Here is a 13,200-nt window from a genome sequence, read left to right as displayed (position 1 = left end):
CACTGGTTATTTTTTACAATTGGCTTTACGTCGCACCGACACAGATAGGTCTTATGGCGACGAAGGGATAGAAAAGGTCTAGAACGGGGAAGGAAGCAGCCGTGGCCTTAATTAAGGTACAGCCCCAGCATTTGCTTGGTGTGAAAATGGGAAACCACCTAAAACCATCTTCAGGGTTGCCGACAGTGGGGTATGAACCCATTATCTCCCGGATGCAAGCTCACAGCCGCATGCCTGTAAACGCATGGCCAACTCGCCCGGTATATAACACTGTAACATACCTGTATGATTGTTCATTTTTTATAGGTACGTTACATTTCTTGTTTTTGGCAGAATGAAGAACTATGCATTGTTTTATTTATTTATTTATTTATTTATTTATTTATTTATTTATTTATTTATTTGAGCCTCCGTGGCTCAGACGCCAGTGCATCGGCCTCTCGCTGTTGGATACTGTGGTTCAAATCCCGGTCACTCCATGTGAGATTTGTGCTGGATAAAGCGGAGGCGGGATAGGTTTTTCTCCAGTTACTCCGGTTTTCCCTGTCATCTTTCATTCCAGCAACACACTCCATTCTCATTTCATAGCATCTATCAGTCATTAATATATCACTTTGGGAGTGGCGACCCCATCGTACTAACAGCCTATATATGCTTCATTCATTACATCCTTGACCCAGTCAATGACTGGAAAACAGGTTGCTGGTTTTCATTTATTTATTTATTTATTTATTTATTTATTTATTTATTTATTTTCCCTTTTTATTTTTGCAGATTCGTATGAAGCAGAGCAGCTACTCAAGGAAGTTGATATTCATTCTGTAACAGGAATTTTGAAACTTTATCTCCGAGAACTGCCTGAAGCTCTTTTCACTGATGAATTATATCCAAAGTTCTTGGAAGCTTTTAATACAAGAAATAGTGGAGAGGGAGGGAAGCAACGTGCTCTTCAAACTTGCTTTATGTCATTACCTGATCAGAACCAGGAAATCATCAACTTTCTTTTAGATCACTTAATCAAGTAAGTTTGGATATGTGTAAATAGTCCTGTAGACATAAATTTTAATATTCAGTTAGTCTCAGAGAAAGCAACAGTATATTCCAGTTTACAGGTTTATTTTGTTATTTGAATACCACCATCAGTGTGAGTGGAAAAAGTACCACTGATAGTCGTTGTTATATGACTTTCCCTGCCGGTGGTGGACCGCTGAACTGTTGACTTTGCTATGCTAATGTACCGCTATGGCCTCGTAGCAAATCCTGGCCTGCTTGCTGTCCAAATTATAGTTTTTATTTTTAAATATTTCAAATTCAATTTGGTAAAGCATTTTTTTGTCTTGTAGAACATAATAGATCAGATTGAAAAGAAGATTACTCACTAGAATTTTCAGACTGAAGGACTAGCGTAATTATCCTCCAAGTTCGTGAAGAAAACTGCTTCATTTTCTAAAACAAAACTCTCCGGTAACTGGTATAATAATGTAGAAATATATTTTACAAGATATTAAAATCATTCCGTATTGATGGTTTTCACTTTACAAAGCAAAGGATTTATTACGTCCTCCTATTCATTATTTATATATCCATCTTTAGATGGAATAATTGTAATCAAACATGTTTTGGCTCATTTTTTAGCTATCTTCAGTGAAAATCGTTATAAACACTACATGATTAATGTTAAGGGAATATTGTTAAAATACACTATGAGAAATAACATATAAAAAACAAGTGCAACATGATGAGGTTGTAGCAAGGTTGAGAACCTCTTAGTCTGAAAATACAGTATGTCACAATAAAAACGAGGACAAAATCGCAAACATAGAACTTGAGAAACTAGTTCTGTTGAACTACAAAATATATGAAACTCATTTAGAAGTTTCTACCCTTCTTTGCCCCCTCAGATGGACATCCTTTTAATTACATGTCGCCAACAAACTTGATAATATTTTGTCAAAGAAACAAAACACACTTGACAAAAAAATGGAATGTTCTTTCAAAAACAACCCATAGCAAACGTAATATTTCAAACAACATAAAACTAAATGATTTTCACCAATCTGTTGTGAACATAATTAAAATCAGTCTCGATGCTGATGATCTCGAAGTGATGAGCAAGGGACCAAAATATAATTGGGGTAATCCTTCTAACCGTGATAATTTAATTTCCACCATAACTGAATCAGAATTAGCCATTAATAAGTTACCCTTAAACATACAAGAAGAAGTCTGATATGAAGTCAAATGCAAACTATCTTCCATCCTCAATCAACAACAAACCACCAAACCCAACACCAAATACATAGCTAATGTCCAAAAACTAAAGAAAAAAGTCAAAAACAATGACTTAATAATAACAAAAGCTGACAAAGGGAGCGCTACCATAATCATGGATAAAAGTGATTACATCAACAAAGCTCAAATGTTTTTTTACAGAAAATAACTTCCTAACACCTAAAAAAAGGATCCCACAAATAAAATACAAAGAGACTTGAAAACCATTATTCAGAATGTTTCACTTTTGCTTAATGACCTTGAAAAATCTAAAAGGATTGTCACGAGTCCGAAGCTTCCCACAGCGAAAGCACTATAGAGCGTTCCAACCTTAAATTGCAGTACACCAGTAATGGGATAATTCCGTCTCTTTCCTTCTCCCATGATTTGCGGGTAGCGCTGTCCTACTCTAATGCAGCGGGATTGCCAAATATCCGTAAATCAAAATGTTATCGGTTAAAATGGGTGAATATCGTGTTATGTACAGAATTTCAAGGCGCATTTGATGCCGTTAACAAAAAAAATGTAAACAAATAATTTAGTGTGAAAATGGTAATATAATGGAAAGTTTCGCCAAATGCAAAATCTTCATTGCATGGAACTTATCATGTCATAACTCCTATTTTATATTCGTAATTTTCCTAATTTTTTCACTGCTGGTAAAGAAACATTTCAGCTCGGTGTAGATAAGTTTATTTTTAAATTTAAATGATAACAAAATGCAGTATATGCGTTTATTTTCAGTCATGTTCAGGAAATTTTATGTGCAGGCACGAAAAAGTCAGTCGCTGGCCAGCGTCTTTCCTATTGAATTTGCATGGGGGGGTCAAAGCGAGGCAAATGGTCTTCAGATATGGAAGTTAGTTTTAAAACAATCCCGAAGTTCTTATCTTGCTTAGTTCTTAATTTGTGACAGGAAGAATATCTCCTTGAATTTTGGTTTTGCGCGTGACTTGGCTGGTTGGCTGCCTGGATGGCTAAGTACCAGTAGTGATCTCCCAAACACGCACTTTTAACATTTCCAGACAGTCGCATGCAGTGCAGTGCTCATTTCGTCAGTAGTATGTATAATAGTGATTACTTATCAGTGACATATGTGCAATTCTTGAGGGAAAGTATATTTCGTTTGTGTGGTTCGTGAGTTCGTGCTCGTGCGTGGGGATCTAATTTCGAAGAAAAAGTGCAGAAGGATCAGGGCGTGGTTAAAGCTAAGCAAACGGTCTTCAGATATGGAAGTTATTTTTAAATCATACCTCAAGTCCTTACCTCGTTATCTCTTAATTTATGACAGGGAGAACGTCTCGTTTGTTTACGTTTCACGAGTGACTCGGCTGGCTGAGTTTTTAAATATACTGACAGCCGTGTGCACTGGTGTTCATTTAATATTATAAGATTGATTAAATAAAGATCAGTGATATATATATATATATATATATATATATAATATTTAATGGCGTGTGGCCTCCGAAGAGGCCGAGTGCAGGTCTTTCTCGAGTTGTCGCCGCACAGGTGACCTGCGCGTCTATAAGAATGTGGCCCTACCTGTGATGAATTCTAATGCTGAAGACGGCACACACACCCAGCCCCCGAGTCATTGGAATTAACCAATGAAGGTTAAAATCCCCGACCCGGCCGGGATTCGAACTCGGGGCCCTCTGGACCAAAGGCCAGCATGCTAATCATTTAAGCCATGGGGCCGGACAAGATCAATGATAAATGTATAGTTCTTGAGGACAAGTGGATTGTGTCTGTTGTGTTTGTGTAGTCTGTGTAGTTGTCAGTTCGTGCTCGTGCGGGGAATTCTTAGTTCGAAGAAAAAGTGCAAAAGGATGTACATTAGATCGTCAAATTAAAAAGAAACGTTCCGTAGGTAAACTCAGGGGAAAAGAACGCAATATTATAATGAGTGTCGTAGAGGCGCGCGGCTGTGAGCTTGCATCCGGGAGATAGTAGGTTCGAATCCCACTATCGGCAGCCCTGAAGATGGTTTTCCGTGGTTTCCCATTTTCACACCAGGCAAATGCTGGGGCTGTACCTTAATTAAGGCCACGGCCGCTTCCTTCCAACTCCTAGGCCTTTCCTATCCCATCGTCGCCATAAGACCTATCTGTGTCGGTGTGACGTAAAGCCCCTAGCAAAAAAAAATATAATGAGTGTCCTGGATTATTTTTTAAAGACTATGAATATGAGCAGCGCAGTCAGTGAAACAGCTAAAGCTACAGGTTGTTCCGAAAGAACAATCTATGCTATAAGGAAGGAACACACACATGGTCCTTTGCGAATTCCCGCAAAAAAGCAAAAAAGAGAAGGACGGCAGAAAAATGCAAGGAAAATTAAATATGATGAAACTGTGCGAAGTGGAGTGCGTTGGATGGTACACTCTCTTTTATTTGCCAACATACCACCGACATTGAACGTGGTTTTGAGTCGGGTAAATGAGAAGATTCTTTGCCACGATTTCCCAAAACTACATTGTATCGCTTCTTACATGGTATAGGCTTCCATTATTTAAGACGGGGTAATAAAGCAGCTTTCATTGAAACCGATGAAATTATTAATTGGAGGCAAACATATCTCAGGGAGATAAAACGTTTGAGGGCACAAAATAAAACTATAATTTACACAGATGAATCGTGGGTAAATATTGGGCAGACAGTGACAAAAGAATGGAAGAATACGACAGTAAATAGTGCACGGCAGGCCGCCATTGAAGGGGTGAGTTTGGGACTTAGGCCACCGAAAAGCCGAGGACCGTGATTTGCCTTAGTCCACGCGGGTAATGAACATGGTTTTGTTCCAAATGCTGAACTAACATTTTTTTGCCATAAAAACATAAGACAATTGGGCAAATTACGTGAACGAAGTAAAGAAAAATGAGAGATTTTTGGAAAGCAGACGAATTACAGGACGATGTCGACTATTGAAAAGTTTTTAATACGACTTTCTTCATCGTCCAGATCATCCTCAAGTTCATCTCCTGAACCCGGTTCATCCAAAGCGGGAACATCAGGCCTTGTAGAAATGATAGAAGGTGTACGTCCAATGTCTGAGAGCAACGCCAGTGATTAAGGTATGTTGTATTTATTTTACCAATCCTACAAATATTAATTTATGAATGAATGAACTTAAAATTACAAAATTACAAACGAAAAATGTGGAACTGTGACGCCCTGTTTGAGTCACACTCGAGCGTGATCTTCACGAGTCGATTTCGCAACAGCGCGCTCCATCTACGCTGTACTGCAATTTAAGGTTGGAACGCTCTATACCCAAGATCCATTAAGCAGACATCCCCATAAGACCCATTATCAATATTGGGAATAGCCCGACCTATAAAGTATCTCAGTTTATTCACAAATTCCTAAAATTACACTTCCATTTTCAAACATATTCCATAGAATTTTGCAATAAAACTAAGGATATTAACTTATCGAAAACACCACACACTTCATTCATTTGATATTATTAATATGTATGCTAATGTGCCCATTAACACCACCATACAATTAATTTTAAAAAATCTTTCCAAGTTCAGCAAATTAAGCATAAGTGAAATAAAAGAATTCATTTAGATTCTGAAATTCACATTGAATAATAAATTTCTTTACTTTCAATAACGTCATTTACAAACAAATGTGGGCACCGGCTTCAGGAATCCTTGCGGATATTTACATCGATCCTTTAGAACATTCTCACATTATTGGTAAGATTAACGGCATTCAACATTGAACGTTCTACGTAGATGAAACATTCGCCATTTTAGACTCTCATATCACTAACAGCAACACAGTGCTTGAACTTCTCATCTCCATTGATCCACATATAAAATTCACCATAGAGTCAGGAAACAATAATAGGCCTACCCCTTAATTACCTGGATTTAACCATTATGCACAACTATAACAGCACTTTATTTTTTAATATATAAGAAAACCCACCCACACTATCAACACCATTCAGCAAACTTCTCTGCACCCAGGCATACATAAGAAAGCAGCTTACAATAGTATGGTACTCAGACCATTGACTATCCTTTTATCTTGCAAAAACTACAAAAAAGAAATAAACACCATTCACAACATCGCAGAACACAATGGTTTCAGTAGAACATTTGTTAACAGAATCATCACTAGATACAAGAGCAGACCTAAGACCACCCTAGCTAAAGAATCTACTCCTGAAGAAAAATTCTCTTCTTTCACTTTCAACATCAGTAGCATTTAGAACCTCCCACACTAACTCCAGACTAATTTTCAATTCACATACTATCAATAATAATAATAATAATAATAATAATAATAATAATAATAATAATAATAATAATAACTTCCTTTATTTTTTTCTGATGTGAATCATAATGTTCATATTATCGAAAAATAAGAACACACTTTTAATTTTAATTTATGCCCACGTAATCTCCTTTCAGTTTGTGTTTTTTTGTAATATTGGTATTTAAGAAGGGAATTTTACATCTTATTGGTCATGAAATGTCATCTGAAGAAACTGAAGAAAGGAAGGAATGCAAGTTAAACTCCAGAGTTCATAAATTAGGATGCCAATCCTGTAGTTCCAGCTATATCGGTCAAACAGGCCTCAATTTTGCAATAAGGTACGCTGAACATTGCAATGCTCTTAAATATAATCGTTTTTCAGCTATGGGTGAGCATCATAAAGAATCTGGTCACGAATACACAATTGATCTTAAGATCCTTCATTGCGAGCAAAAGGGCACCTTGCTCAACATTCTCGAGAGCATCCACATCGATATTGATCAATTTAAAAACCCCTGTTATAATTTAAATGAGATCAACGAAAAAAGAAAATGTTACTCAAAACGTTCATTCCATTTGCTTGTCAACAATTACATAATAAAAATGAACCCCACTTCCAGCTCTCCAACTCAACACCACCCCTTCCTCCCCCTCTCCGCACCAGCCTAGTGCCTCCCTCCCTCACTCCTTTCACTCTTCTCCTATCCTCTCAAATACAGCTTATCCAGCCACACACATGACCAGTGGAAGCAGAACCTCTAAACTGAGAAGATCAGGCCATTCAAGAGGGCAATTACTTAATAAGTAAGTTTAAAGATTTCCTTTCGTTTATCTTTCATCTATTAGCCCAAGCTTCTCACAGATACTCATTCATTTTTTTCCATTACAGATTTGGATTTTATTGACTGTTTCCACTACCAAGTCACACATGCAACACTTGGCATTTGTTTCCTCCCAAAATATGTTCTTAACTTCTGTTGCCCTGTAGACTTTTCGAGCATGTGACTCGATGATAGACTGTTTCTTAAGTTATATTTTTGCAATTTTGTCCTCGTTTTTATTGTGACATACTGTACTTTCAGACTAAGAGGTTCTCAACCTTGCTACAACCTCATCATGTTGCACTCGGTTTTTTATATATTCTTTCTCATTGTGTTTTTTAACATTATTTTAACATTAATCATGTAGTGTTCAATAACAATTTTCACTGAAGATGGCTCAAAAATGAACCGAAACATGTTTGATTAGAATTGCTCCATCTAAAGATGGATGTATATGTATTGAATTGGAGGATGCAATAAATCCTTTCCTTTGTAAATAGAAATATCTCTCAAGTATATCACACACACCGTAATGTAGAATTGAGTGCCTTGGGATTGTAGTGTTAAGCACTAATAAACAAATCATGGCACAGTCTGTTGGCCACAGTGAGTACTATCAAGCAGTGCAAGCTTCTAGTACCGCTCTGGCCATCTAGCCTAAACCATACAGTGAAAATTTCTGTGGGGCCACAGTGGTACCATGGGGTGCTAGGAATTTTTATTGTATGTAATTTGTATATTGAACACTTAAGTGAAATATCTTATGTAAAATTGTAATCTTTCAGTATATGCACACTGGAGAGAAAGCTTTGGCCACTGGGACATTTCTTGCTATGTGTCCTGGCAGTCAACGTGTTAAATATTTTTTTGTAAAATTATTTACTGGTATGGTATGTCTTAATTTCTCCATTTTTGATTTCACTCCTGCTCTACAATAAAGGAATAATAATTGTTAAATACACGATTCCAGAAATGCCTATGCCCAAGCCTGTATAAAGTTAATTTCAAGCCTGGAACTCCTACGTTGTGCTAGAAGACAATGATCAAAATACCTGTTTAACTATGACAATATTTTTTAAATGTATTGTATTGAACTTTATTTTTTTCTGATGTGAATCATAATGTTCATATTATCGAAAAATAAGAACACACTCTTAATTTTAATTTATGCCCACATAATCTCCTTTCAGTTTGTGTTTTTTGAAACAGTAATATTGGTATTTAAGAAGGGAATTTTACATCTTATTGGTCATGAAATATCATCTGAAGAAACTGAAGAAAGGAAGGAATGCAAGGAGATGTAGAAAAACTGAAAGAGAAGAGTGTGAGGAATTGTTTCATGGAACATGTTGCATAAGGACTAACCTGAAAGGCTGAAGGTAAAACAATAGATTAAGAATGGACAGTCGTGAAGAATAAGATCAGTAGGGCTGCTGAAGAAAGATTAGGAAGAAAGGAAAAATCAAGTAAGAATCAATGGATAACTCAGGAGATATACTACACCTGATTGATGAATGACAAAAGTGCAAGAATGCAAAAAATGAAGAGGGCAGCAAAGAATAGAGGAGGTTCAAGAATGAAGTAGGTAGAAAGTGCAGGACAGCTAAAGAAGAATGGCTGAAGAGAAGTGCAAGGATGTTGAAGGTTGTATGATTGTAGGAAAAGTAGATGCTGCATGCAGGAAAATCAAGAAAACCTTGGAAGAAAGGAATAGTAGGTGTATGAATATTAAGAGATCAAATGGAAAACCACCTCAAGAGAAAGAAGACTGCACAGAAAGATGGCAGGAACATATTCAACAATTTTATCGAGGAAAAGAAGTAGATTATAAGGTTCTGGAACAAGAAGAGGCAGTTGATTCTGATGAAATGGGACACCCAGTTTTGAGGTTAGAATTCAACAGAGCTTTGAGAGATCTAAATAGGAACAAGGTACCTGGAATTGATGACATACCCTTGGAATTACTGACTGCGTTAGGAGAAAACAGTATGGCAAGGTTATTCCATTTAGTGTGTAAGATGTATGAGACGGGAGCAGTGCCATTCAGTTTTAGACAGAATGTTGTTATACCTATTCTCAAGAAAGCGTGACCAGGCGAGTTGGCCGTGCTGTTAGGGGTGCGCAGCTGTGAGCTTGCATCCAGGAGATAGTGGATTCGAACCCCACTATCGGCAGCCCTGAAGATGGTTTTCTGTGGTTTCCCATTTTCACACCAGGCAAATGCTGGGGCTGTACCTTAATTAAGGCCACGGCCACTTCCTTCCCACTCCTAGCTCTTTCCTATCCCATCGTCGCCATAAGACCTATCTGTGTCGGTGCGACGTAAAGCAACTAGCAAAAAAAAAAAGCTTGTGCTGACAAGTGTGAGAACCACGACACCATTAGTTTGCTAACTCACTCCTGTAAAACTTTAACCCGGGAACGCCGGAGTTTTCAAATTTCGATTTTTTTTTTAGTTTTTATTTAATATTCCCAGCATTCTCATATTAGAGAATGTTTAAAAGCTATTTTTATAAAAATTCAATGACGGGTTTCTATATGAAGGCCTGGTACCCTGCGGTACCGCACGGCGCTTGACATACCTTTTGGGTGAAACTCAAAAATTGTTACCTCGTTAGAATGCCGTGACATTTAATGCTTAATATTGTTGCAGAATATTGATTACAAATTACTTAGCAATAGACAAAAGAACAAAAGGCGTTTATAGATTCATTTGTGACATCCCTTTAGGAATTCTGAAAAATAACATTATCTCAGACGTGACATATCTTTAGGAAATAAGGAATAATACTAATAATACTACTGTAGACTTCAGTTTTTAGTTACTTATTTCCACTTTTCACTAGTTTGGAGAGGCAAAAAGTAATTTACACAGACATCCACATTATACTTGACGCATTCTGTGCGGCCATGAGATTCGCGGCCGCATGGCGCCGGCGATAGTTTTTTGGAGTGATATGGTGATGTAGGTCATTGAATCCCAAGGTGTCAGACACTCTAAAAAGAAAAGAAGTGTGAATGACTGTATTTGTTTCCCTTCAAAATACTTTCCAAATATGTATATTGTAACAAACATTTTGCACCTTCCTAATTCTGATGGTGGCACTTGCACATAGCCACTCAAAGTAAAATGGTGACGAATATTTTAATTTCTTCGCAGTTACTTTAGGATCTTCTTCATTTTTTAAGAAGCGCATACTGGCTGGCTTCGGAGCACAAGAAATTCACAATTTCATTGTCAAAATACAACTCAAAAATATTTCTGTCAGCATCATATTTTGAAAAGTGGAAAATTTCGCACTAGGGTAATGGATTGTTGTGGGAACTAGGTCATCTGCCATCCACATAGCTGATGGACGAGGCAACGATTTCGCTCTCATCGCGGGCCGTGAATCATTATCGGAGATGGATTCTCAACACCTGTGCGGAATTTGCTGTTTGAGCCCTACTTCAACTGGTGCACGGAGTTCACCACCCTTAAGGTTATCTGCGATATCCCCTTCATCTTCCTCAACCGGATCTTCATCAGATAATACATTACATTCCGGTGGTTCAATGTATATGCCTTCGCCATCAGTATCCTTTTCTTCAATAACATGTAGAACCTCCTCAAGCGTCAGTCCACTCTAATGACGTTCACATATCATTAGACGCGATATATCGCGCTCTCCATGTCTGTTATGGCGTGGATTTTTTTAAAAGTAGAATCTACAATAATGCAATTGAATAACGCACATAAATAATTATTTTCAACTACAGTATGAATTGTTTCTTTAGAATTGCTCTTAGAAGCAAGGAGGAGGAACGGAACAGAGAGGTACGATAAGCACCGTGCCGTACCATACGGTACCAACAGAATATTTAGTGTCATAAAAGCTAACACAGAAATGACGACCAATTGCTTGTTATTTCAGGTCATTGACTGATATTTCACGATAGCGAACCACGCAATACAAAATTATATTGCCAACTTTTATAAACAAAATAAAGGAACTTAACCCTAGACGGGCAGTCATTTTTCTTCCTCTCAACACGATCTCAAATTCCAAACGGTTGTTGCCGCAAACAATCACTAAAATAAAACCCTGTGTTGATCCAGTCAATGTAAAGCGGAGTTGCCAGATTTATGTCGCGACTAATGATCACTAAGAGAAAATCTGAAGTAAGGTGCACTCTGTAGGGAATATCACTTTGAAAATGTAAAGTGGAGTTGCCAGATATATATCACGACTAATGATCAGTAAGAGAAAATCTGAAGTAAGGTGCACTGGTACTATACGGTACCGCACGGCGCTGCTGGGTTAATACTCAGTATTTACAGAAGAATGGAAAGGCAAATAGAAGCGGAGTTGGTAGAAGATCAGTTTGGCTTCAGAAGAAATGTAGGAACACATGAAACAATCGTGACTACATCTGATCTTAGAGGTTGCAGGAAACAAATTTCATGTTAAGCCCGTATTGTCACTTATAAATCTTAAATGAAAAGTTCCACCGTTACAATACAATTCATTTCAAAATAACACATACTTATTAAAATAGGGCATTCTTCAACCACATTTGGGACATCATCAGCTAATTAGCTAAAAACAAATTGATTGGAACAAGGATAATGTAAAACACTTGATGAATAAAAGGTGATTCAACTTGCGAATCAGTCAATGATAGTTTGGTTAAAATACAATACTATGTTGAAAGTTTAGATACAGATGAGTTTAAAATATGTACGGTGAATACTGAATCCACATCTAAATCATGTGTTTGGAGCTTGAAGACTAATTGCACACATTAATATTATTTAATTATGTGATATTCCCATTAAACCAGCTGTTTAAATAACTTAACAATATTAAGGGAATCTCGTTTTGGACACGTTATGTGGATGATACATTTGCCATAATTGATCATAGTGTCACCAATAGTGATTCAATATTAAAGCAATTGAATAAAGTTCATGGATCAAATGGATCAAATTTACGTTGAAATCTGTTATTAACAACTCTCTATACTTTTTTGACCTTGTCATCTGTAGAAACTGTGACAAATTCTCATACGGCATTTTTATAAAAGCCACGCAGACAATAAACAAAATAAAACAGAAATCTAAACATCCTGAAGCCCATAAGAGAGCCTCATATTATAGTCTAATCTATAGAGCTTTCACTTTCCCTCTATTAGACAAGAACCGCAAGAAAGAACTGAACACCATTCACCTCATAGTGAGAAAAATTGTTTTAAGAAAGATTTTATAGAAAAAGAATATTAACAAAATCAAGAACACCTTGCTCAGAGAACCTAAAAAAGAAAATAGATAATTATTCACTCTTTACTTTCGGTAATAAGAATATTTATGAAATTACGAACATTTTCAAGAAACAAAACCTTAGTATATCTTTCAAAACTATTAATAATAATGCCAACCTTTTTTATTATCACCATACAGCGAATAATAATGAATTCTTAAGACCAGGAGTATACAAGTTAATTTAGAGAATATATTCATTAACATTGATCAAAAATGTAATCCGATCTGCAGCCTAAAAGAAATATCTGAGAACACAAATGTGTTAATTGAAGAAATCATTAAGAAGTTCTTTATGACCTTGCAACAAAATAGAATTGCACACTTCCACTCCCTGCCCACTTACTCAAGCCCCCTTATTCCTTCCCTTATCCACTCACCATCTCGAGCACATGACCTGCACACACAGCTCAGTTGGTGACAGCACAAAGACGGAGTCGAATAACATGAAACCAGCGGAGATGGAAGTTGTCTGATATACCTCTCTCTTACACATAACTCTTATACACGACTCACAATTTCTCCGACAATCTAGTTT

General features: G+C 36.9%; 1 protein-coding gene across 1 annotated transcript in view; it reads left to right on the top strand.

Moving 5' to 3' along the window:
- Nucleotides 1-13,200, top strand: part of RhoGAP1A (Rho GTPase activating protein at 1A) — a 594,034-nt gene that overhangs the window by 540,078 nt on the left and 40,756 nt on the right. The window contains exon 15 of the mRNA XM_067141809.2: nucleotides 775-1,021. Coding sequence (XP_066997910.2) covers nucleotides 775-1,021 — 247 coding nt within the window. The remainder of the gene's footprint in view (nucleotides 1-774; nucleotides 1,022-13,200) is intronic.

Source organism: Anabrus simplex, chromosome 2 (genome assembly GCF_040414725.1).
Source record: "Anabrus simplex isolate iqAnaSimp1 chromosome 2, ASM4041472v1, whole genome shotgun sequence".
NCBI lineage: Eukaryota > Metazoa > Arthropoda > Insecta > Orthoptera > Tettigoniidae > Anabrus > Anabrus simplex.
This window is presented reverse-complemented; position numbering and strand designations above follow the sequence as displayed.